At 34.3% G+C, this 23,282-nt stretch overlaps 1 protein-coding gene across 5 annotated transcripts in view; it reads left to right on the forward strand.

The window, feature by feature from the left end:
• The window catches only part of LOC110030153 (E3 ubiquitin protein ligase RIN2-like), a 65,287-nt gene that overhangs the window by 11,440 nt on the left and 30,565 nt on the right, over positions 1-23,282 (forward strand). For all 5 annotated transcript variants that reach the window (XM_020732766.1, XM_020732742.1, XM_020732771.1 and 2 more), the window contains exons 4-7: positions 8,849-8,935; positions 9,029-9,150; positions 11,835-11,931; positions 13,190-13,295. In XM_020732766.1, coding sequence (XP_020588425.1) covers positions 8,849-8,935; positions 9,029-9,150; positions 11,835-11,931; positions 13,190-13,295 — 412 coding nt within the window. The remainder of the gene's footprint in view (positions 1-8,848; positions 8,936-9,028; positions 9,151-11,834; positions 11,932-13,189; positions 13,296-23,282) is intronic.

Below are 23,282 nucleotides of genomic sequence, written 5' to 3' on the forward strand. Positions count from 1 at the left end.
AGAATGAGAGCCCCAAAAATGTAATTTCCAGCATTTAAAACAACTTCTAGCATATATTTCAATAAGGGGCAGCAAAAGAAGCAGAATGTGAGCCCCAAAAAATAGTTTCCAATTCATAAAAAATATGATTTCCAATATAGGAACAAAACCGGGCCCATCAAATGGCTAAAGCAGCAAAGAACTCAGCCAAGACGTGATATCAAAAGGAACCAAACCGAATACACCAAGTAAGCTAAGTAAAATGCAATTTCCAGCTATCATGAGGCCAAGACTGAGCCTTCCAAAATGTATTAAAACATAGAAAATTTTTTTAGCTAACATTTGATCTCAAGGAACTAGACTCAGGCCCACCATATGGGCCAAAACAGCTCCTCTTTGCAACATGAAAACCCAAAATTTGCATTCAATATGTGTGCTTCGAACAGGGACAGGCAACAGAAAGCAGAATAGCATAAATAGGATCTTAAACCATCTTTCTCTTTTTTTTTTTTTAAACAAAATCATCCCCTTTTTTTTTTAAACAATAAATTGCTTCAGCAAAGAACAAAGAAAGAAAGCCAAAATTTCCAACATATATTTCAAATAATGATAGGTAACATGAGATAGATAAGCATGAGCTAACATCCATTTAGAACATGAGTAGTAAAGGCCTTTGATAACTCATTCTAATATGCATTTCTAGAGGGGCAAATCTCTTTTCAAAACTAGCATTATGACACTTCCAAATATCTCAAACAAGAAAAATAAAGGCAGCCTATACATGCTCTATTCAGATTTTTCTAGGAAATATTCATGCTTAAGCCTAAAAATGAATTTCCATGTTTCATGATATATGAAATAATATAAAATAGGGGAGAAGAGAAGAATACCTCTTCTTTTTGTAAACTTAAAACAAAGAAGGAGTAAAGCAGACTTGGAAAATTACTCCAATAGCAACTCACGAAGATTTTTTCACGATCTTCAGCTTACGGCGTTACAAATTCAAGCTTCCAAGATCTTCGAACAGCAAAGGAACAAAGCTTCCTTTCCAACAGGGAAAACCGAAAAGAAATTCTTCTAATCGAATGAATGATAGAGGTAGAAAAGCATCCAAATCTCCCTAAAATCCCTTAAGAACTTCTTTCAAAATTTTTCAACAACCCTCAGGCCGTGGACGTAGAGGATGAAAAGAACAAGTAGGATTGAAATTAGAGAAGATTTTGGCAGCACCTCCCCACTCTCAGAAAATTTCGGTCAGCCTCTAAACCCTCCCCAAGTGGCCCCCCAAGTGGGAGTATAAAGCAAAGAAAAGAGGAAGGAGAAGCCACCTACCAACCTCCCTAGTAGCCGAATCAGGTAAAGGATGAGAAGAAATGCATTTAGAGCGGAGGAAATGCGGCCTAGGGCAGAGGAAGGGTTGGCCAGGTGGAGTTCCACCGTTGGAGGGTTGTTCGGTCGAGAGGAACTCGAGGAGACGAGGCCGCATGCGTGAATGGACCGCGTGTGAGGCGCGACTGGCAGAGAAGACGCGGGAGAGGAAGATTGGGCTCGGCGAGCCATGGCGTCGCCCGATCGATCCCTGTCTAGAAGATGAGTCGCGAGAGTTAGGGCAGGCCTGAGCTGCTCTCGGTCGGAGAAGGGAAAGAAAAAAAAATGTCGTGGGTAAGGTGAATAGAGTTTAGGTTTTATAAATACTATATAATTAGAAATATAAGTATGAAAATATTTAATTTTTAAAGTAAAAAATTTAATTTGACCATTTTAATTTGTGTGAAATCATTGCAAATTGAATGTCCTTTCTAGATATTTTCGATGTTCCGGACGCGCTGGCGCGGTCCAATTCGCCATCGGATGTCATTTTGACGAATTCTTCGATTTACGTGTCAATTTTCTCGTGTAAAAAATATGGCAATATGGGTGTCCTTTCCTACCAAAAATGGTATCCCGAACGCGTTGGCGCAGTCCAATTTGTCGTCGGAGGTCATCCGGAGAAGTTCGCATTTTCACCCGTCCTTTGGGCTTAATTGAAGTCCGATTTCGTGCAATTCTGTGAACTTTGTGCCTTTGATGTGTGTATGTAACGAAAAAGACTCGTGACGATGTCTTCCTAAGGCTTGAAGTCCTATTTGGAACATTTCCCTTGAATCTTCGCAAAATAGCCCATAACCGCTCGTTCATAAGGCGATGGTCTTGTGCCAAAGATGTCAGACATCAAAGGAAAATAGGAATTGGCTAGAATTTTCTAAAAGGGTGAGCCTCCATTCTAGTTTTCTAAGACGGTCAATAAGAACTTCTAGAACTAGATCCTAGACTCTAAGGAGGAGAATAGAAGACCTCACAAAAATGAGGTCAACAGTAATATTAATGGTGAATTATTAAGTCCACTAGAACATGCACGTGACAACAAAATAGTGTAGTAGATAGATAGGAAAAGAGCATAACATGAACCTAATGAGTATTAATTCCAAAAACCTTAAACATTATTACCATTGAGCGTATGATGGCTGTGAAAAGGATACCAATTCTTTCAAAATCACTGACAAAGGATTGTGATGACGGCAAAGCACAAGAATGATGAAAATCATAGACTCAATCAATTATAATCAATAAATAAAAAAAAAAAGATAATATTTAACAAACAGTAGCATGAATTGCATGCTAATTTTAATAGCTCTGATGTTTAGGACATATCTAATATATGTAGTTAAGCAAAATTATGATTTATTTGTCCATATGCATACTATTGATATACTTAGGCAGTAACTTAAAAAATTATGATTCTGAGTTGCTTTTATCTTGCTTAGGTTGTGTAAGTGAACCTATTTTTATTTTAGATTTCTTATGTTCTGAACTTCCTTTTAAGCAGCTATGATCAAATTCACAAGGTTTTCATTGGAATGAATTTAGAGAAAAATTAATTCAGTTATATGTTGATATTCTCTTTAATTAATTAAAATTATTGGTGGTTTTTCATATTCAACATACAGTTTTTCTAATTTATAGCAATAGAAGGTTATCTGCCGACTATAATATAATTCCATAAAAACTTAATAGCAAATTCTGCACTTTAAGCTTAAGATTTATTATTTCAAAGAAGAATAGAAATGAAAACAAAATACATGAATTAAAAATTTATCGAATAATATGATGAGCATCCTTAACAATGAAATTTACACTAAAATCAACTCCAATCATTTAATTTACATTTACACTGACTTCAAAAGAAGATGATAAAGAGATATACAACACATTCACCACTTCCTTATGATCTTCTCTTTGTGGATGAGTTGCTGAGCTGAATTGTATTTTAATACAAAGTTTTTCCCATAGGATTCTTCAGAATTGACTTAAGAATTTGGAGTACTTTTCAAATGTAATGGTTTTATGTATTCTATGTAGTTTTATGATCCCCTAGGTGTATAGGTCAACGACATTTGATCTATCCAATGTCTGGTTGTAAGGTAAGAAATGAACCATCTTTGAGAACATGCCAACCACGACCATTACTGAATCCTTGTTCCGCTGTGTCCTTGGGAGACCATTACAAAATCCTCGCTAACATCCATTCAAGGGCCTCACGTACTAGTAATGGTGTGCAAAGCCCTCCATTTTGCCCTCTAGTTTTGGCGAGGTGAAACTCTGTACTGTCAAACGTATTGCTCCACATCTATCGTCAATTATGTTGCATCAATGCGAACATGCGGACACAGATACGACATGTTATTGAAAATATAGAACACAGGCATGCGCCAAACACATCATTATAATCTAAGGATTGTAGTAACCATGGTAAAGTACTTGTGTCATTGACACACATCACACATTGCCACAACTTTCTCTACATCTCTGCACATCCCTGTCTAATAAAGCTCTGGCGATAGAAGACTGTATGTCTTATGTTTTCTCGAGTGTCCTACAATTGCATTGTCGTGAAACTTCTACAATAGATTTACTCCGTTCCACTTGGCAACACGAACTGCACCTGGTTGTGCAGCTTCAACTTTTCTCATATTTTCCAATCTTATATCTTGCTTGTTCTTCCGTCGCAGAGCTTTTCAATCTAGGACCAAGGGTACCGATAACGCTGCCGGCTGAGGCTCATCGATAATCTCGTTAGTGCATCTTCGATTTTCTTATCCAACCTTGGCCATTACTGAATCTCAAAATCATAGCCCATTAGCTTAGATAACCACCTCTGTTATTCCTCAACCATCATCCTCTGCTCCAAGGGATATTTTAAGCTCATCTGATTTAACCTGACTAGAAAGTGTCGACCCAACCGGTAGGGTCGCCACTTATGATGGCCAATATAATTACCATCAACTTTTGCTTGTACACAAGCTGAGCCTCCTCCTAGTTGCGAGCACCTGGCTGAATTAGGCAATCGACTGCTGAGCCTGCATGAGTACTGCTCCTAATTCGTCTTCTGACGTATCCGTTTCTACCACAGATGGTTTACTGAAGTCTGTTAATACTAGAACATTGGTCATGTATCTCTTCAGATGTTCGAAGGTCTGTGTTGCTGTTTCCCTTCACTTGAAATAGTCTTTCTTCAACAGCTCTATTAGTGATAATGCTATTGTGTCGTACCCCTCACAAATTTATGATATTATCTGGTGAGACCTAGGAACTCTATCAAGTCCTTCAAGCTCTTTCGTAAAGGTCAGTCCACCAAGCCTCAATCTTGGATTGGCCCGCTGCTACTCTTGCCTTGGTCACCACGTGCCCTAGGTACTCCACTTGTAATTGTGCAAAAGAAGGAACATTTCTTCAAGTTGGCGTACAACTAGTGCTCCGTTAACTTTTTCAAGATCGTCCTTAGGTGCCCCACATGCCGTATTTGTACAATTGTAGATCAGAATGACATCGAAGAAGACTAGGACGAATTTCCTAAGGAAGGGCTGAAAATCCCGATTTATGAGAGACTGAAATGTGGTCGGAGCGTTGGTGAGGTCAAACATAATTACTAGGAACTCGTAATGTTCTTCATGTGTCCTGAACACTATCTTGTTCATATCAACTGGATTCATCTTGATTTAGTGGTATCCCAACTTAAGATTAATTTTCAAGAACATTAACTACCCCATAAAGCTCATGTTGCAGTTCATCAATCACATGGATAGAAACCTTGTCCAATATAGTTTCATTGTTCGAAGTTCGGTAGTCCACAAAAAATCTACAACTATCATCTTTTTTCTTCACTAATCAGACTGAACTGGAAAAGGGACTTACACTGGACTTGAAAATCCCAGCTTCAAGCATCACTTGGATTAACTTCTCCATCTCATTCTTCTAAAATTTGAGGATACTGGTATGGTCTGAGACCGATAGGAGGGACAATCTCCTTCATGGTATTGGCATGCTTGTGCTCCCGTGGTGGCGGTAATTCACCAAGCTGATGAAAGATGTCTGAAAACTACTGTAGGAGCTGTTGAACACCCTTGGGGAACTCTTGTGACTCGGGATCCCGGATTTCTTTTATGCTCTGAGACTCCACCAAATAGCCCAACTCTACTCCTCGTACGTCTTGACCATGGTTTTGAGCGAAACTATGGTTCTACGTAGGCTAGCATCTCCTTTCAACACCATCTTCCTACCCCACCTTGAACTCTATTGTCAAGTATTTCCAATATACTTTCATCTCCCCAAGCATTTGAGACCGCCCAAAATCACATCAGTGCTACTCAATTCCAAGGGAAGGAAGTCCTCCACTTGTAGGTACGGGTCTGTTTGGGGCAACTGCAGCTTATTGAATAATTTGCTGATAAGCTGATTAAAAACAATCTGCTGATAAACTAAGTGCGATGACTATTAAAAATTTTTATTTTCTTGGAAAAGCTAGACCACTGCTAGAAAACTGCCACCGCACCTAGACAAGTGCGGTGTGAAAACGTTGTTTTCAGTGTTTTGAAAAAGCATAAGCTGCCAAAATGCAACTTACCCAAACATGTCAGGTGAGTTTTCAAAACGCCACCGCACCAAATAAGCTGCCCCAAACAGACTCTTAGTATCAAAGATAATCTTAAGGACTATAATTCTATCACCAACTCTATTAATTTTTACAACATTATCTTTCAAACTCTTATTTAAATCACACCTACACCATTTCTAATGCGACTCTTACCAAAATACCAAAGTTTAAAACCTAAATTATCAATCTCCTTAGCTTTTTCTCCAACTCACTTAGTTTCTTGAATACATAAGATGTTAATTTTCCTATGAATCATAATATCAACTAATTCCATTAATTTACCATTGAGAGCGCCTATATTCCAAGATCCTATCCTAATATCAGTTTCATTTGTTTCATGGACTAACTTCTTTACCTGCATTCCCCCGTAATGAGGGAACCCTTGTTTATTTAACACTACACCCGGGCGCTGGTGTAGCGGCCCTTGCACACTTTTCACTGTATTCAGACTATACAGCGCGTCGCTTCCAGGGGACGCCCTAGCACTTACACAATGATCAAAAGGATTCATGTCATGATTTTTTCGACAAGTTTTGCGCTGGCTGTAGACTACCTAACGCAACCCTCCACTTTTCGCATCCGGGCTTGGGACCGGCAACGACAGTGTTAAGATGATAAAGAGATATATAAAATAAAAGTAAAATTAATTAAAAATTCAGCAAAGGGCATTCTGCCTCTAATCAGATAAATCATGATAAAGTTGCGGATATAAATACATAAAAAGGAAGTCATCCACCGTTGTATCATTGATTACAACAGATGTTAAGTATAAAGAAGGAAATAAATATTAATAAAAAGTTTAACATAAAAGATGCTACTTTGAAATTTAGATAAATTACAATAAAAAACAATTATAAAAATTTCTACCATTTATGGAAGAAGCCTTGAAAGGGAAAATAAATATTGATTAAAAGTTTTGTGACGTGCCAAGCAAATTGGCTTTTTCAGTTGCTGTGGCTACAACAAAAAAACAACTGAGAAAAACTAATTTAAACATCCTTCAATGGCATGATGTTCTGACTAAGAAATAGTGAATCAAAGCACTTTGAAAATATAGCAAGAAGTCACGCAGAAGTGGGAAATCAGCTTGGTTTATTTGATTAGAATTAACGATATCATAGAATCATCAAGGGAGAAACTATGAACCGAGAGTGCAGGACATGGCATGTTGCTATAAAATAGACTAATAACAGTTATGAAACAAATTTACAAAATAAATATTAGTTTCTAGTGAAGAATTGCGGCGAAGTAGGTATATTCTAACAACTAATAATTTTCTTTCCATACATAGTCTTTGACCTGACTGAAGAAAAAGCAGAACTCAAATATTAATACCTTTGAAGGCCTGATCAATTTCCATGTTTTACCCCTAAGAAAGATCATCTTGAAACAGATTGGAGTATTTCACAAGCATCAATTCCTCAATCAAAAGGATATTTCTCATCTAATCTTACACAGGAAAAAAAACGCTTCACTTCCAAAACATGAAAAGCAGAAAGCATGCATTCAAATAATGAGTTAAAAACTGTAAGAATTAAATTCTCACAAGCTTAAGAGCATGAAAAAAAATTGATGAGGTGATTAACAAATAAATGACATAATGAAGATTATACTCCACTAATGAATCTCATATCCCCAAGCAACAGTAAATTAAGAAAAGCCCTTGTGTACTTCTCATATATAGGGTACTATCTAAATGATTGTCATACTATAATTTCCTCATCCAAAGAAGCAAAATCTTCATCGTACTGTTGTACACAATAATTGAGACACGAGCAAACTGTAGATAATGGTAATATGAGGATTAAAATAAGAATACATAAAATTTTCCTTATTATTTTCTTGATTGGTCATTCTTTACTATCGTTGCATCATTAGCGTGAACCATTGCTCTAGTTCTCTCGTTTTGCAGATGTGTGGATCGAATTCATCTTTAATGCAAATGGCTAGTGCAAAATAGGATGTCCAAAAATCTGCCCCAGATTTGAGCCTTATAAATAGATAAAATATCGTGTCCTAAAAGGTTCTACATGTTTGTTGTATTCATTTTTTCACATCATATGTTTGGTTTGCATTAGAAGTCATAAGTAATATTTATCCTACATGCCTTCTGCTGCATCAACTCTCTGCAAACCTCATAGTTTGTCGAAACCCTTTGTGTTTGGTACTTTTTTACAGAATATTGGATGAATAAATGATGAAATATTATTCTGCATTCAATTTGACATTGCGAAATACAATTCTGCAAGAAATGGACAATTTTTCAAGGGCATTTAATTTAGCAAGTTATAAGAAAAAATCTTACAATGATGTGGCTATATAGAACTATGAATTTTTTTCTCAGGTTGACATTAACAATGCTAACTCTTCTGGTATAGTATGATTTTGATTGGGTTTGTTCCTTTTCAGCACTTCATATTTTGTTTTGAAGTAAAGATGAACAAAGTATGTTAGAAATGTGCATAAAATTACAATTTATGCGTTTTTGAACTTTTTTTGCAATCTTCAGCTGTTGAAGATGGTTTTCAAAGGACAAATCTAATTTCCTTGCAGCCTACTTGGTTGGCATTGCCCAATTGCTTTCATGCTACTCTTATAGATTTTGATTATTAAAAATGTAAAGTTGCTCTTTTAGAATTATCCAAGTTTTCAGACTATTTGGTAATTTATAGAAATCCAGTTATTTGGATGTTAGTTCAATATGCACTTAATTTCCACTATATAATACTGTTAATTTTTTTCTTTGCTTTTGTAGGCTATTTATCAACTTTTTTGAAGAAAATATTATTTTTGTGGCTATTTTTAGCCAGATTCTCTAGCCATTTTATTAACAATTTCCAGTTGATGGTTCTTCTTTCTATGTACTGTTAATGTATGTTGTGATACATTTTTGAGCAGGGAACTTTTCTTCCTTTGGTTGTACCACCTAATTTTTCGCAAACTGTTTTATGGTCAACTTGGCTGGTTGTTCTTTGTTCCCTCAAGGTAAAATCTGCTGAGCTTTTGCTATAAACATTTCTTAGTTCTAAAAGTGATTGTTTTATTTAACGTGGATTCAGTTTTATTTATTGTAAGCAGATGCTTCAATCCCTTGCTAAAGATCGGCTTGAGCGGCTAAATGCATCACCTACCACCACACCCATCAAATATTTCCGTGTATTTTCTGCTTTATTACTTGTGCTTGCTGCTGATATGTTTTGGTATGTATCATAGCTTATAATGCATCTTCATTGATCTATTTATGTTAGCAGACTCCTTTAAGTATAAATCAGTTTCTATTACCCAAGGTTGCTGTTAAAATAGTCTCATAGATCACTAGGATTTGCTATTCTCAAATATATTGCAACTTTTCTGACGCTATTTGCATCACTGAATATTTCTCTGTTAATCATTAAATGTTTTATGGCAGAAATTAAACTATAGTTATGGTTCGTAAAGTGGTTCTGCTCTTAATTATTAAGTTTGTGTATTTCATATGGTCATAAAAATCTGCTGATGTTGATACTGCTTCTGCATTCTTTTCAATAAATAGTAACTTGATTAATATAGTGGGTGTAAACCTGTGCTAAATGCCTGAGAAGATTTGCAAAGGGAGGGTATGTTGAAGAAAATAAGTGTAATTTTCTGATGATATAAGTACTGAAATATCTTTTGCTTATTCCATTATCATTTAACAAACATTACACTACATGAGGTGCGTTGAAGCTACGCATTAAATATTTTAAAGTAAGAAACAAAAGAACCATAGAAAGGAAAGGTGGAGAGCTTTAATAATCCTATTATTTTGTAGTGATATTTTATATCACGATTTTATAACATACCAGAGATCATGATTGTGATTTGTATGATTATTCCAAAAGCTTCTATTATACTCAATAAAATAGTTGAAAAGATTCAACCATGTTGCTGTTCAAGTTGTCATTGATGCTTGTGATCATCAGGAAATTGACTTATACTGTGCCTTTATTTGGAGAAATTGGATAATAAAAAACATTACAAGGCATTTCCCAAAATAAATGACAATTTAGTGACCCTTGGTAGCTTAAGAATATTATGGGCAATGGGAAAACATAGTAGCTTTGGACTGATAGCTTAAGGTGGGGGGCTTATCAGGAGAGGGCAATTAAATGATTAAAGGCTTTATTACCACATTTTTTAGTTTTTGCTCCTGTTTGTTAATTGCATTTCTTTATCTTTTAATTTTGGTTTAATATGGTAGTAGAGGGAAGTGCTAGCCTTTTGTATTGATTTTAATATTTCTGTGCATTGATCTTTCTTCTTCTGAAAGAAGTGCACTCAATAGCTGAGAATATTTCAACCCTCTGAATGTAGAAATGTCCATTTGCCAGGTGGTTTGGCTCGTTGATTTTTTGTGGAAACCCAGTTTCTTTACTTAGACATCTTACCTGTAACTTAGAAAATGCAGCTTTGATAAGATCTTTTGATTCTCTGCGTTCTCTTCTTTTTCTGCTTCTAGTATGTTTTGCTCGAAGTAATTTTCTTTTTTTAGTGATTCTCATAACTATATGAAACATGAATCAAAGATTCCTGTTGATTTAGTCTTTCTCTTTTAATTAATTTTCTAGCATATAGACTTGGAGGATGAATTTGTATTAGTTAGAAACTTAGTTGTTGCTACAAAAATGGTAAATAATATGGTTGAGCTATCATTCTATTGAATGAATGAAACCTAAACATTAATGAAATGTTGAACTTGTCAGTGTATAGTGTTAGAATTCGTCATAGTTGCACTATCTATTATGTGTGCTATATGCTTGCTGAAATTTCTATGAGAACTGGAAAAGCCTCTTGAATTTACGATAAAAGCTACATTTCATGCATCGATTGAAATTTTTGTTTACTCAATTTAATTTATAATGTGAGGTCTAGTTGCCATCAAACATCTCTATTCACTATTAACACCTTTTTTCAGCCTTAAAATGATTTTAGTTTGCGGATTTTGATATAAAATCATATGTAGTTTTTTATTTTTTTTAAATTTTTTTGTCACTTGTAATGATTAAGGAAGTATGTCTCACGGTGAGATTTGATCTTAAATAATTGGTTTGCTTGTGTGTTTAAAACTAGGGGTGTCACCAGGACCCAACATGAAAATCCAACTTGAACTCGACATGAAAAATCCGGATTTGGTTCAACACATAATTTTTGGGTGGGGTTATGTCAATTTAAGTGTCTCAAAAAATTTGGATTGAGTTATGATCAACCTAAAAATAACGCTATATTTATTTTGATCCCGTTTTAATGAAAAAGTCTTAAAAACTGTAATTTTTAAGTTATTGTTATTGAGTTGCGTCTGAATTGAATAATTGTGTTCTTTCAGGTGGGGTCGATACTAGCCCTTCACAACTTAAATATTTTCTGTCAGGTTTGATTTGAGTTTGGGTTTAATGTGCTCAGGTTCTAGTTGTGATTTTTGACTTGTATATTGAATTGGCTGGATTTGGGTTGATTATATTTATGTCACGCTATTTTTGGGTTGGATCTGAATACAACTTGTGAAACCGAATCAATTCCGCTATTTAAAACCCTGTTGATTGATGGTTACCCCCATTGGAAGATGCTATATTCTGTTTAGGCTTATGCTTTCAACATTTAAATGGGATAATAAACTTTAGCATTGGAGCGTGACCCAACACATTTGACTGACCTATTATGATACCAGAAATATTTTTCCTAATCTCGGATCAGTAAAGCAGTGTATATCCATGTATCATGTGGCTGTTGTGTTCAAATAAGCACATTAATTTGTTTTTTTTCTGTGTGTGTGTGTTTATTTTTTTGTTTTTTCTGATGAAAAATTTTCCATTAAATAATGTTTAGATTGTTATTGGAAAAACATGATTTGGATGTTATTGATTTTCAGGCTAAAGCTGTGCATGGTGGTATATACTTCTTTCAGATCCAGTTTATTTTTGCTTCTGTTTTTTGAGCCTTTCAGTATAGCTTTTGAGACATTGCTGGTAATTACTTGTTCGTATCCTTCATCTCATGTATGAATGCCCAATTTTCTAATATTCTGCAGTTTCAATCATCTTATGCTATCTTGTTATGAAGGTGGATTTTTTTTTTCTGCCTTTATGTTTTTATGGCTTAATAATTGAGGCAAATGCGAAAAAATGTAAGGACTTCTGCAACTCATAAGTTTATGAATTTGGAATGTGGAAAACATAGCAACCTAGACATTCCATGGGGAAAGGGCTTCAGAAAATTTTTACTGATGTCAACGTTGATTAAAGAAATGGTATTTTAAAATAACTGTCTAGAAGTTATACAAGATTCAGCAAAAGGAACTTCAAAATAGTATTTTTTTCATGCTGGCAAGAAATTAGGAGAATTTCATATTTACTTTGTATTCTATATTTTGATTTTCATAAAGAAATTTGCGCCTTTAAACGTGATGAATAAAATATTAACCAAAAATTTGAGTGTTGTTGTTGGAAGAAGCATTAATTGTCAAATTATGGTTGTATGGCAATGCATTTAAAAAGCCACCAGTGCTCTAATTCTATAAATCATACAAGGCTGGTGGAGAAAATAGTTGAAAATAATGCAGTGCTTTAGTGCCTTGTGTTTCAACTCTCTCTAATATTGATATTGTAAGTTGGTGTAAACGAGTCATGTCGAACTCAAGCCACCTAGGCTCAAGCTTGAGCTTGATTAAATAATTTAGTTTGAGCATAATTCTTTGAGTTCGAGCCTTACGACCCGGGCTTGTTTATTATATAAGAGAGAAAACAATATTAATTCAACATAGCGTTATGATAAAATGATAGATTGAATAAGCAACTAAGAGAGAAATAATAATAAATCACTTGATATAAAATGTAAATCATCATTTTTTTAATATTTATAATAATTTAAAGATGAAGTATTGAATTTTTAATATAATTTGAGTATATTTTATATTAATTGTTTTTTAAACAAGTCACTCACAAGCAAATGAGTCGTGTTGGGGTTAGCTTGAGCTTGGCGTTTTAGCTTTTCGACCTTAGTTCACAAACCACTTATTGAGCCGAGCTTGAGCCAACTCTTGAGAGTTGGGTTGGCTCAGTTACACCCCTAACGTTGTTATGCTATTTTTTATTTTTTGTGAATTGTTGTTGTTTTATGTTACTTTACCATGCTTGCTGATAATTTTCATAAATTTGGAATGTTCTATAGGCATGTAAATATAGAAGCAGAAAATAAAGTGTTTTTCCCCAAAAAAATATTTTGTAGGCTATCATGATACATGGATTTCACCTGATTGAGATATGGCATCGTCATTCAGTTGAAGACGGCAGCGACTGCTTGGAGTCACATGACTTTTATAAATCTGCAGCAGGTATATGTTTCTATTTTTTCATGCAACTTAGTTTGGTCCCATTGTTTCTGTGTTTCAAATGCTTAAAACGTGACTCAGGTATGCTTTACATGTTCAATAGTTGGAAGATTTGCATATATACCACTCAATTCTTACGTATATACATATCTAACAACTAAACTTCAATTTTTTTACATATATGCCACCTTACCTATGCATGAAAAGGTGTCTTTCAATTTTGGAAAGTTAAAACAGTGGTATTTTTTAATGTGATATGAAAGATTTGGGTGATATAAATGTACTAATCAAAGTTTTGGTGTTAGATATGTAAATACATATGAATTGGGCGGCATGTATGTAAATGCCCCCAAATAGTTTTATTGGACAAGTAGCTATAATAAGCAATTGCATGCGGGAATCTTTTTTCAGAAACACAAGAATATGATTTACTATAACACAGTCCTGCATGCTAGTCCAATTTCACTTATTTTATCAATAAGAACATAAAAAGAGTAACCCTATGATTCCCAAAAAAGAATACACTGCCCAAGCTAAAATTCATCAAATAAAAAAAAATTTATATTTTGTGATCAACTATGTGCTTTTAAATGAGATTTGAGGACATGCCAATAGAAGTCATACACAATAAATCCTATTTTATATTTGGTTTAAGTTATTCAAATTAACTTTGATAGATGGTCATTTTCTCCTTTCCGCTTTTGTTGTAACATTGAATTATAAGGTGTATCATAAAAAAGAGTACCACTAAACTTGGGAGTGCTAGCTCTCACAATCCATGGGCCAATCAAGGTTGACTAAAAATGAAAGAAGGATGAGGAGTGGTTCACTCTATTTAATCTTTTCTGATTTTTTAACTGTAAAAGCACTTTAATTTACCTGAAGTAATTTTATTTTAAAATGTGCAACGAAGATCAAGCAACAACTACTAGTTGAATTGAATAATTTCTGAAATAAATGACTGGAGAATAAATTATGGAAGCCATGACTGGAGCTTGGAAGATGAAACTCAATGGAGCGAGAAAGGATAGAATAATGGTGAGGAGTTCTTTTAAATTTTGTTTATAATTCATCATTTATGATCAAAATAACATTCATCCAATCCATATTTAAATATTTTCCCTAAATTTCAATTCAAACCTAGTTATAGCTTACATTTAGATTATCTTAACATTCTATAATTAAATTCAAAATAAAGATAGTCTTCACTAGAGAGTACGAGATTGAAAATAGGATTACAAGATACTATTAGTTAGATGATCAACATTAAATATATTTCTATTGTTATTTTTTCTCATAGTTGAAGGCATTCTTTTCAAATTTCATGCCTTTAGTATTCACTTTACTTGCATATAATTATGTACTATTGTCATTAGTAAGACAATTTTACTCTGCTCTAACATAGGATTAGAACAAGGTCTAACATTTAGCCTCATTATACACCCCCTCCCTCTTTTCAGCTTTAGCACACATGTTATAATTGCTCCATGCTTGCTTTTTTTTTTTTACCGCTTTTACGGGCTACCACATTCCACTTCTTGCTTGCTGGTGCTGGCATCTTTTCATTCCTACTTTGTTTCTGCCAAAACCTATTAGTGCCCTCACATATACCCTAGCCAGTTTATGCTACCGCCATTGCATCCCTCCCTTAGAATGTCTCATTTGCCTCTCTCTAATTACCTTGGGCATGCTCTTTCTCGCTTTCTTTCATCCCCATGATTTGAGTGTGTATTTGTTTCGCTGTCTTTCCTTACGTTGTCATAGCTTTCACCACTTTTTTTAAGTTGAAAACCTTTAATATTAGTATCACCATGAAATTTAGTGGTACAAACTATTTTCTATGGTTATGGGCATTCCATTTTTGCTCTTTTTTCTCATGGAAACTTCAACTCCTGGTTACCTCTTACTTGCAATGGCACAATTAATATTTTTAAATGAAAAGTATTTGTGATACCATAATTAACCCAAACCACTATAGAAAAATCAAATATTATTACTGGAAAGCCGATCAGATTGTTATATCTCACACACTGAAAGGAAAATTGCAACCAACTAGACGAAAATGGAAATAACAACACACCCTACACATGACACGTGGCTTGGGTATCAAGGGTGGTGGAGATGGGTTGGTGAGATGTAGAAGGTAGTGGGATGGTGGGTGAGGTGGTTGACGAACAGAAAACAACAAAAATGATGATTTCTTGGATTTCTGACTGCAACCACGCAACCGATTCGACGTGGCGCGGCTATCCGGGATTAGGGCTGCAAGGGCGGCTGGGTATGGGTGCAGATTATGGCAGTGGGCAGCAAGTGAAAGAGTTTGCAGGCTGCGACAATGAAGGAGATAGGAGACAGATAGGAGACAGGAGGACTTTATTCATTCTATCTATTCCAAGCAAATAATCTCCTTTATTTTAACTTTATGTTCTATAATGATTTTTATTCCCTCTATGATTAGCCTTCAGGAATACTATAATATCTTATGGGAAAAATTGGATGAACTTCTCCAAAATCTATGATTAGATTGTCTGGAAAAAGTAGATTGAGAATTTCTTGTTGCAGGTCTCTCTCTAGGCTTTGTCTTTTTATCTAACATAGTCAAATATGGATTATGGTCAACTTTATCATTCCAAATATTGCTAATGTTTTTCCTAGTCCATTGGGTCGCTAATCTCACGCCTCCTTCATTGCCAATTTCTTACTACTTTGTCTTTTCTATGATGATTTTAATTGGCAAGATTGTCATGGTCATGGAGGAAGAGCCTTTTATTTCCTTCCTCTTACGGTGACCATTCTAATCATCCCTTAGAATGGAGCTAGACCATGCTCGTGGATATCTCAATTATTCAACATGTTGTAGCTCCCCTTTGAAAACCGTTGATGCTTCAACCTTGAAAACCTATTTAGATTAATCAATTCATCTTTAGAGGATTATGACATTGTTATTCAACACTCCTAGACATTTGTGTCTATTTCTTTCGTCATTTCCTCTTCTGATTTTGTTTTGATTGCTTTTATTGTTACATCCTATATTTTAAACTTTGGTGCCTCTTCAGATGCTATAAATAATCACCACTTATTTTCCTCTTTTTGATGTCCTTACTCCCTCTTGTTTTTATTCATAATGGTTTTGTTTTTCTTTTTCTAGCAAATGTTTTGTGTTTTTTTTAGGCCTTTTCTCTCTAGATGTGTTATATGTTTCCAAAATTCTTAGAAATTCAATTACATTTCATTGTCTCACACTCACAACTGCTCTTTAGTTTTATTTACTTCTTATTATGAGTTCTAAAATCTCAGCCTGGGAAATGGATTTGTTGAATTTGATGGAATCTACTACTTAATCCTCAGATTCTCACGTGCAGTGTCTTTCATTGTCATTCCATATTAGTGGCATTATCATTTGGTGGCCCTCCACCACAATGACTATCCCGCTTTTCACTCTTTAAGTTTTAATGTAATGGTTGTAGGATTGATAAATATCATCAGGTGTCATTTTCATTTTTTATGCAATCCAAGTTGTGTCTTTTTTTGATTTATTACATTTAGATATTTTGGGTCCGAACTCTTTCCTCACAAATCTAGGTTTTATTTATTTTTTATTTTGTTTTCTTAATGATCATTCTTCTGATTCTTGAATATATTTACTTAAGTGTTGATTTGACATTTTATCTCTGTTACATATTCTATCAAGAAACTATATTATAATTTTTGTTATGATTTGAGATTTTTCGTACTGATATTGCATTGATGATTTTTGAGAGTTCCATTTTTATTATTATATGCTAATAGTGAAATCATACATCATAGATCTTGTCTTTATACATCTCAATAGTATGGGATTGTTGATTGTAAGCGTTACCATTTACTTCACTTAGCACAGACATTGATGTTCCATGTCATGTATGAGGTCATCTTGTGCTGATTATCTGCTATTTTGTTAATCGATTCCCTTCAAATATTCTTCGTAATGTCATCCCCTTTTTGGCTTGTATTTTGGGCAATTTTCTTTTGTGTTACCCTTAAAATTTTTCTTTCTTATTTGTCCATTCCTTTTGGTCTATGAATAAACATTTTTCTTGAATTATTTGCTGCATCTTTCTTGGTCACTCTTGTTCCTAAAAAGGCTATTGTTGTTATAACTGTTTACTATTGTTTAGATCTCCAATGATACAATCTTTATGAATTCACTCTCTATTTCAAGAATCATTCTTACTAAAGAGTTTAGCTGATTTAAAAACTTGGCCATTGAATTTGCCCACATTAAGATAATTTTTTTAGCTCGGAGGAAGCATGCAATTAAATTTAATAAAGAATTTAGTCCATTAGTTTGTAAATCTGTTAATATTCTTATCAGTACTTAAAAAATTATGAATATAGAGAAAATATTTTGAAGATAACTTTTCTTATTGACAGTTGATTATAAAATCAATCTTATCTAAGGTTATTAAAACGACTCGTTAAGTAGCCCGTGTTCGATTCGTTCACTCATCAAATGAGCCGAACACAAATAATATTTTTGCCCTCGATATATAAATGAGCCGAACATGAACAAAGCTTTGTTTGTTTCTTGTTCGGCTCGTTTTAGCTCGAAATAAAAGGTTTATAATCAATTAAAATCATTAATTAAGAAACATAATAAAAATATATTATATTCTATTTTAATATAAATAATAAGATTTAAATCTCGCTTCTACTCTTAACATTCTACGACAACGTGACTAGGGCTCTCAAAATAGCTTATTGTTTGCGAACAACTCATGTCTGGCTTACGAAGCAAACGAGCCAAACATGATCAAATTTTTTGCTCTCGATATATAAATGAGCCGAATACGAATAGTGATATATTTTAACGAGCCGAACATGACCTGAACCTGGGCTCGCTCAAGCTCGGGTCGTTTTCACCCCTAATCCTACTGTCACTAGACTAGTTGTCTTCTTTGTTGTTGTCATCGTCGTTGTTGTTGTTGTTGTTGCTGTAAGTCAATAAATGCTAACTCCTAAACAAGAATATTGAAGAACTATTCTTCATATTCTTAGATACATCAATATGCTACTAAGAAAAATGACTTCTATATTGAAAGAATGTGCATTTGAATGTGGGCTTTGTCTTTATTGTTGACCATGCTGGATCCCTTGATTATAGCAGGTCTACATCCAGGTATTCTATCATTGTAAAAGACAATTTGGTTTTAGGAAAGAATAAAAATTAAACAATTATGATCTGAAGCAAGAAGTTATTAAGAAAAACGACTTCCGTATTGAAAGATGTGCATTTGAATGTGAGCTCGTTCTTTAATGTTGACTAAATTGGATCCCTTGATTTTATCAGTTCTACATTGGGTATTCTGTGTTTGTAGAAGACAGTTTGGTTTTATGAAAGAACAAGAAATAAAAAATTATGGTCAGATGAAGCATTGGGACAGAATATACAATCTTGAAATATGGTGTGAAATGATGTGGGTTAAGACTCTTCTGAAAGAACTTAAGCTTTCAATTATTCAACTTATAGGTTTAAATTTTGACAATCGTTTGGCTATCTACGTCGCTCATAATCTTATGCTTCATGAAAGATCAAAACACATTGATGTTGATTGCTAAGAAGTTTGTTATTTATGTTCCCAACTTTAGAACAATTAAAAATTATTTAACCAAGGTATTGGGTACACCTTAATTTTCAATTAATGTAAAACTTTAAAGCTAATCGGTATATATACTACTATTTGAGTGAAAATATTAGAAAATAAAAGATTAAAAAATGTATTATAAGAAAGTACTAATTAGTTATGTTGTCATACATATATGCTTTTATTTGTGTTATGAACCTCATAATTGAAAATCTTCTTTTATTTATTATCTACCTTTTGTATTCACACTATTTATCTATCTATAATGCACTGTTTTAAGCAATAAAATGTAATAATTTTTACCTAATTTAACCATTATAACCATTAAATACCATAAATCTTAAGGGGCCATTTGATTGGATGTATTTACAGTATACTGCATTTAGAATTCAATGGTTTCAAAAATATTTCTGTTTGATTTGAGGAATTTTGAATATAGTGTAATATTCTATGGAACTTGAAATTCATCATGCGGTTCATTTTTGGTGTATTTCAAATTTGTTTGGTTTGGCCAAGTTTCAAATATATCAAAAGCCACGATCACTACAGTCACCCATATAGGGCCCCCACCGGTGATCAATGCCGCCAATTATTGGCAACACCTCTAGACCACTATCACTAGTGCCGACCACCAATCGCTTTCCATCAGTCGTCAGTCACCATTGCTCTTTGTAGTCGTTGTCCACGTCTAGGTTTAACATCGACGCAAGATAATCTTCTAGATTTATTTTTCATTTTTTGTAGTCGTTGTCCACGTCTAGGTTTAACATCGATTTCATTTCACCTTAAGTTAAACGCAAGATAATCTTCTAGATTTATTTTTCATTTAACCAAATAACTTTAGAATATTTAAAATATATTATATTTCGATCAGCTACATTATTTTTTAAGCCAAACAAAAAGCCCTAAAATAAAATTTATAAAATTATGATGCCTTATAGTGCATGAATTTGATAGAACTCTTTTCTTAAGTAGTCATGTGCAAAATCTTTGGAGGAATTCTGATTAATGGTGGAAGAGGTGCTAGAATTGGCTAATAAATATATATTGTTTCATTATGTGCAGTATAATTATAAATAAGATATGGAGATTTAGATTCAAAAACATTTAAACATCTTACATCCTTATTTGATTAGTATCACAAAGGAGGACCGTGTAGTCAAATATTTATTTTTGTAATGGTAAAATGAATCTGCATATATCTTTTGAGGGAAAGCATGCAATACGATATGTCTTACAAAAAAACCAGAATTTATGGGTAAATTTATGGGTACTCTTGAACATGCAATATCTTCTATTAATGTAACATTAATAGAAGATATCTCGATTTATCTATAAGGCCAGATATGATCTCTTGGAGTGGAAATTTTAGTTGAAAGTTTCTAGATTTGTTAGTCAATTTTAAATCAACTTGATAAATTTTGAGTTGAACTACTTGTTGTCTCAACTTAAGCTTTCTTCAAGTTAATTTCAAGCTTAATATAGATTGCTTAAAATTCGATTTGAGTTTTTTGAATATTATATAATAATATATGTTTTATTTCATATATTTGCAATGAACCAATATTTCTTACATGGCCAAGCTATGTGATTATATGCCTGATAGTACGAAAGATCTGGATTTTATCCATCTTGCTCACCTTTTTTTTTAGATTTAAAAATTTTTGCCGCCTTTTAAACGTTGGAAAACACGTTAATTAAATGGAGGTGGATGAGTTTTTCTAGCTTTTAGAGGGAATGCATGGACATATGTTGTCTTCCTAATGCTTTACTTTCTATTTTAACTATGTTATTTTGAGTCATAAAGCAATTATAGATAAGATTGTGCCATCATCATTATATTTTCTTGATTTGGCGTCTTCTCATCTGTAGAAATCTGAGAAGATCCAATTCTTCTCCTCTCGCTCTCTCGTGTGGGCCAACTGACCTCCTCCATATCTTGGAGGATTTGATCGGGACAACTTAGGAAACCTTTGATTAGTTTATTCCATTTTGATTTTGTGTTATTCAATTTTTTAATTTCAGGATTATTTGCTTTCCTCATATAGGTTAGATATATTTGATAAGTTTGTAAATAAAGAGGAATTGGTTTTCTTATATATATGTACCCAATTTGTGAATAGTGGATTAAGAAATTTTCCTCCCAAAGTAACATATTAGAGACATAGAATGCTATCCTAACAGTCGTACCTCCTTCCAGAGCTGCTGAAATTCCTCAACACCGGAACTCCTTCCTGCTAGGGTTAGAAATCTTTCCAGTGGTCGACTCCCTTCCTGCCGAAGTTGTAATTCTTTCCTGCCATAGCCAAACAACCTTACAACACGATCTCTTCCTACCAGAGTCGAAATCCCCTCTTGCTAGTGCCAGTCCTTCTTCCAGCACTAGACCTTCTTCCAGCACCAGACCTTCTTCCAACACCAGACCTTCTTCCCACACCAGACCTCCTTCTCTGCAGGGTAATCGAAACTTCTTCAGCCGGATTTTCTCCCTATAGGCCCGTATGTTTTTCCCTGCAGTAGAAGATCTCCTTGATGTAGGCCCCTTTACCGCCAAATTCTCCCCGCAACATGATATCCTTTTGCTGCAGGCTTTTCTCCTTCGGTAGAAACATCCTTTAGCAGAAGCAACAGAAGCTGTGACAACTGAAGCAACCCTAAATATGCTTAGGGAGAATGATAAAGTATGGGATGAAGACGACAAGTTGTACTCCAGAGGTAAATCCCGAGTCAGAGACCAAGGATTCTGTCCAGTCAACTCCTAAACTCTCTAACTTTATCACAAATCATAAACTCAATGATTATAACTATCTTTCATGGCCCCAATTCATGTTTATGTGCATTTGTGGTAAAGGCAAAAATGAACATCTCACGGGAAAGGGCACGGTTTCTGAGATCACTGACCCCAACCATCGCACGTTGAAGAATTGAAACCATATGTTTATGTCATGTTTAGTCAACTCAATGACAACTAAAGTGAGAGAGAATTTTTTGCTATATGCAAACTTGCCAAAGAAATTTGGGAGTGAGAACATTGCAGAGTTCTTTGGGATCGAATCCAAACTTCTTGATCATCTTCAAGGAGAGTTAAGTGTCACCTAATAATTCAACACTGATAAAGTAATTAGTTATAATTAGATATGTTTAAGACACGTGATGAAAATGTCCACATGATGCCTTGAAGTTTAAATCTATCACCGAGAAAAAGATAACCATTAAATTTCTAGTAGGACTAGCTAATGAATTAGATGAGATGAGAGGGAGGATCACCATTAAATTTCTAGTAGGACTAGCTCATGAATTAGATGAGAGAGAGGATCATAAGAATAAAGCCTCTTTCATCCCCCTGTGAAGCCATTATTGAGGTCAAGGGAGCAGAGAGCAGGAAGAAGCTGATGTTGATCGTAAATGGGGGTTCACCAAGTATTTAACATTCTACTAAACGTTCAGCCTTGTACACCCATAACTCCTCCAATGACTCAAAACAGAAGAAGGACCATCCCACATGTGATTATTGCAAGAAAATTGGGCATATCAAAGATAAATGTTGGAACTTTCATGTAAAGCTTGCTGACTGGAAATATGGACGGGGAATGAAAGATCAAGAGAAAAAAGTTAATGTTGCTACCACATCCGAAGGATCAGTTGAACTATGTACAAGGAACATCTTCAAGTATTGAAGAAACTCCTTGGAAGCAATTCAAAGCAACCCACAATCCTCGTGACACATCAAGATAATATATGATTCTCCCATCTTGTTAGTAATGGGAGCTTCATAAATTGGATCATAAATTTTAGGAGCCTTTGAACGTATGATTGGAGATATCAATGCTCTAGTACAATATCAAGAGGTTCTACATCTAGATCAGGAAGACTTTTAGATGGATCACACTCAAATATTGCTGGGAAAGAAGATGTGAATTTATTTCAGGATATTACTCTTTCATCCATTTTATATATTCTATAATTGAATTGCAATTTGATTCCAACCAGTAAGTTTATTCATAATATGAAATATATTGATACTAGAACTAGTAGGTGAAACAGTAGAAACACCAAAAACAATCTTTCATTAACATTAAAATAAGATTACATCATGACTCAAACAGAAATAATAGTGCAAGACATAAAACGACACAAACAAACGTTTATTGATGCAATAAATGCTTCATTTATAGGTGAATTGTTAGAAGAAGAAACAAAGTTTTCAATGTCAAGTTCCCACTCAAAACGATTAGGAGTATGTCCCATATAGCTGCGGGAGATCCTTCTTAACTTTGGGGGGGTAGGATTAGATGGAGGACGAATGATTTCACCTGGGAGTTTTGAATCAAAGGTGGATGGTGTAAGTGTAGCAAGAGTTGAGGAA

The sequence above is a fragment of the Phalaenopsis equestris genome, unplaced genomic scaffold (genome assembly GCF_001263595.1).
Source record: "Phalaenopsis equestris unplaced genomic scaffold, ASM126359v1 Scaffold000002, whole genome shotgun sequence".
NCBI classification, from domain to species: domain Eukaryota; kingdom Viridiplantae; phylum Streptophyta; class Magnoliopsida; order Asparagales; family Orchidaceae; genus Phalaenopsis; species Phalaenopsis equestris.